Below are 1174 nucleotides of genomic sequence, written 5' to 3'. Positions count from 1 at the left end.
GCACCTGCTCACACTCCCGTTTTTGGTCGCGTACTATGCCATGGACCGTAGATGGATCTTTGGAGAGGTGTTCTGCAAGATAACACGATTCTGCTTCAGCCTGAATTTATATGGCAGCATTGGGTTCCTCACCTGTATAAGCGTGTATAGATACCTGGCCATCGTTCATCCAATGAGGGTGATGGGAAGAATAGCTGTCACCCACACTGTGGCTATCTCAGTCATGGTTTGGCTCTTGGTGGGCGTTCAAAGTCTTCCGGACATGTTCTTCACCAAAACATTGGAAAACACCAAAGAATGCCTTGACACCACCGATAAAAACCATCTTGAGCGTTACCTGAAATACAGCCTTGGATGGACACTCACTGGATTTTGTATCCCATTCCTCATCACACTGGGCTGCTATGGACACGTGATCGTCATTATCTGCAAGTCAAATAGCATTGACAAGGTGCTGAAACAGAGAAGTTTGAAGTTGTTGTTCATCACGATTCTTCTCTTCTCTGTTTGTTACATCCCACATCACGTATTCAAGAACCTCAACCTCTTGTCAAGAGTTCTGTCTATGAATAATATAAACTATGGATGGTTTAATGGAGTCTACATCGCTCGTCAGATAAGTCGTGGCCTTGTGTGTCTGAACAGCGCTCTCAACCCTCTAGTTTACCTCCATGGAAATGAAAACATTGGTGCTCAGCTCATGCAGCTCCTCCAGCGAGCCTGGCAAGCTGTCATGCAGCTGTTCAACCGACGTAGTCATGTTCCCGTGGTGCAGATTATCTGATATGTGAATGAAATTGCAGAATTGTATTGCATTATTGATTATTGTGTTTGAGCTATGTGGCTGTCATATTGTGGTTAACATGCAAAATAACTAAAAAATAAAGTTATTTCAAGCACATTTGAAAACGTCATTGTTTATTTGACTTTGTGACGGCGTTGGATCGTGTTTTGTGGTGAGATTGCTTCAGTGTGAACAGGAAATTGATGGTGTAACAATATAAAAAATATGCATGTATACACATACAATCAACATGGTGTTAAAAGCCAAAGAAAAGAGGTGGGTTTTAAGAAGAGTTTCAAAATGTGAAGAGAGGAGGCCTGTCTAATGTGCAGCGGCAATTCATTCCAAAGTTTTGGAGCCGCAACGGCAAATGCAGACATCCAAGCTTTA

At 42.6% G+C, this 1174-nt stretch overlaps 1 protein-coding gene across 1 annotated transcript; it reads left to right on the top strand.

Moving 5' to 3' along the window:
* Positions 1-4: 4 nt before the first annotated feature.
* On the top strand, positions 5-886 carry LOC113745456 (P2Y purinoceptor 1-like; the record flags this gene model as incomplete). The annotated part of the gene is made up of 1 exon (XM_027277000.1): positions 5-886. A coding segment is annotated over one exon (780 nt), but the record flags the coding sequence as incomplete, so codon positions are not given.
* Between the last annotated feature and the right edge of the window lie 288 nt (positions 887-1174).

This window comes from Larimichthys crocea, unplaced genomic scaffold (genome assembly GCF_000972845.2).
Source record: "Larimichthys crocea isolate SSNF unplaced genomic scaffold, L_crocea_2.0 scaffold77974, whole genome shotgun sequence".
Taxonomy (NCBI): domain Eukaryota; kingdom Metazoa; phylum Chordata; class Actinopteri; family Sciaenidae; genus Larimichthys; species Larimichthys crocea.
Note: the sequence above shows the minus strand (reverse complement) of the source record. Positions and strands in the feature narration are given on the sequence as shown.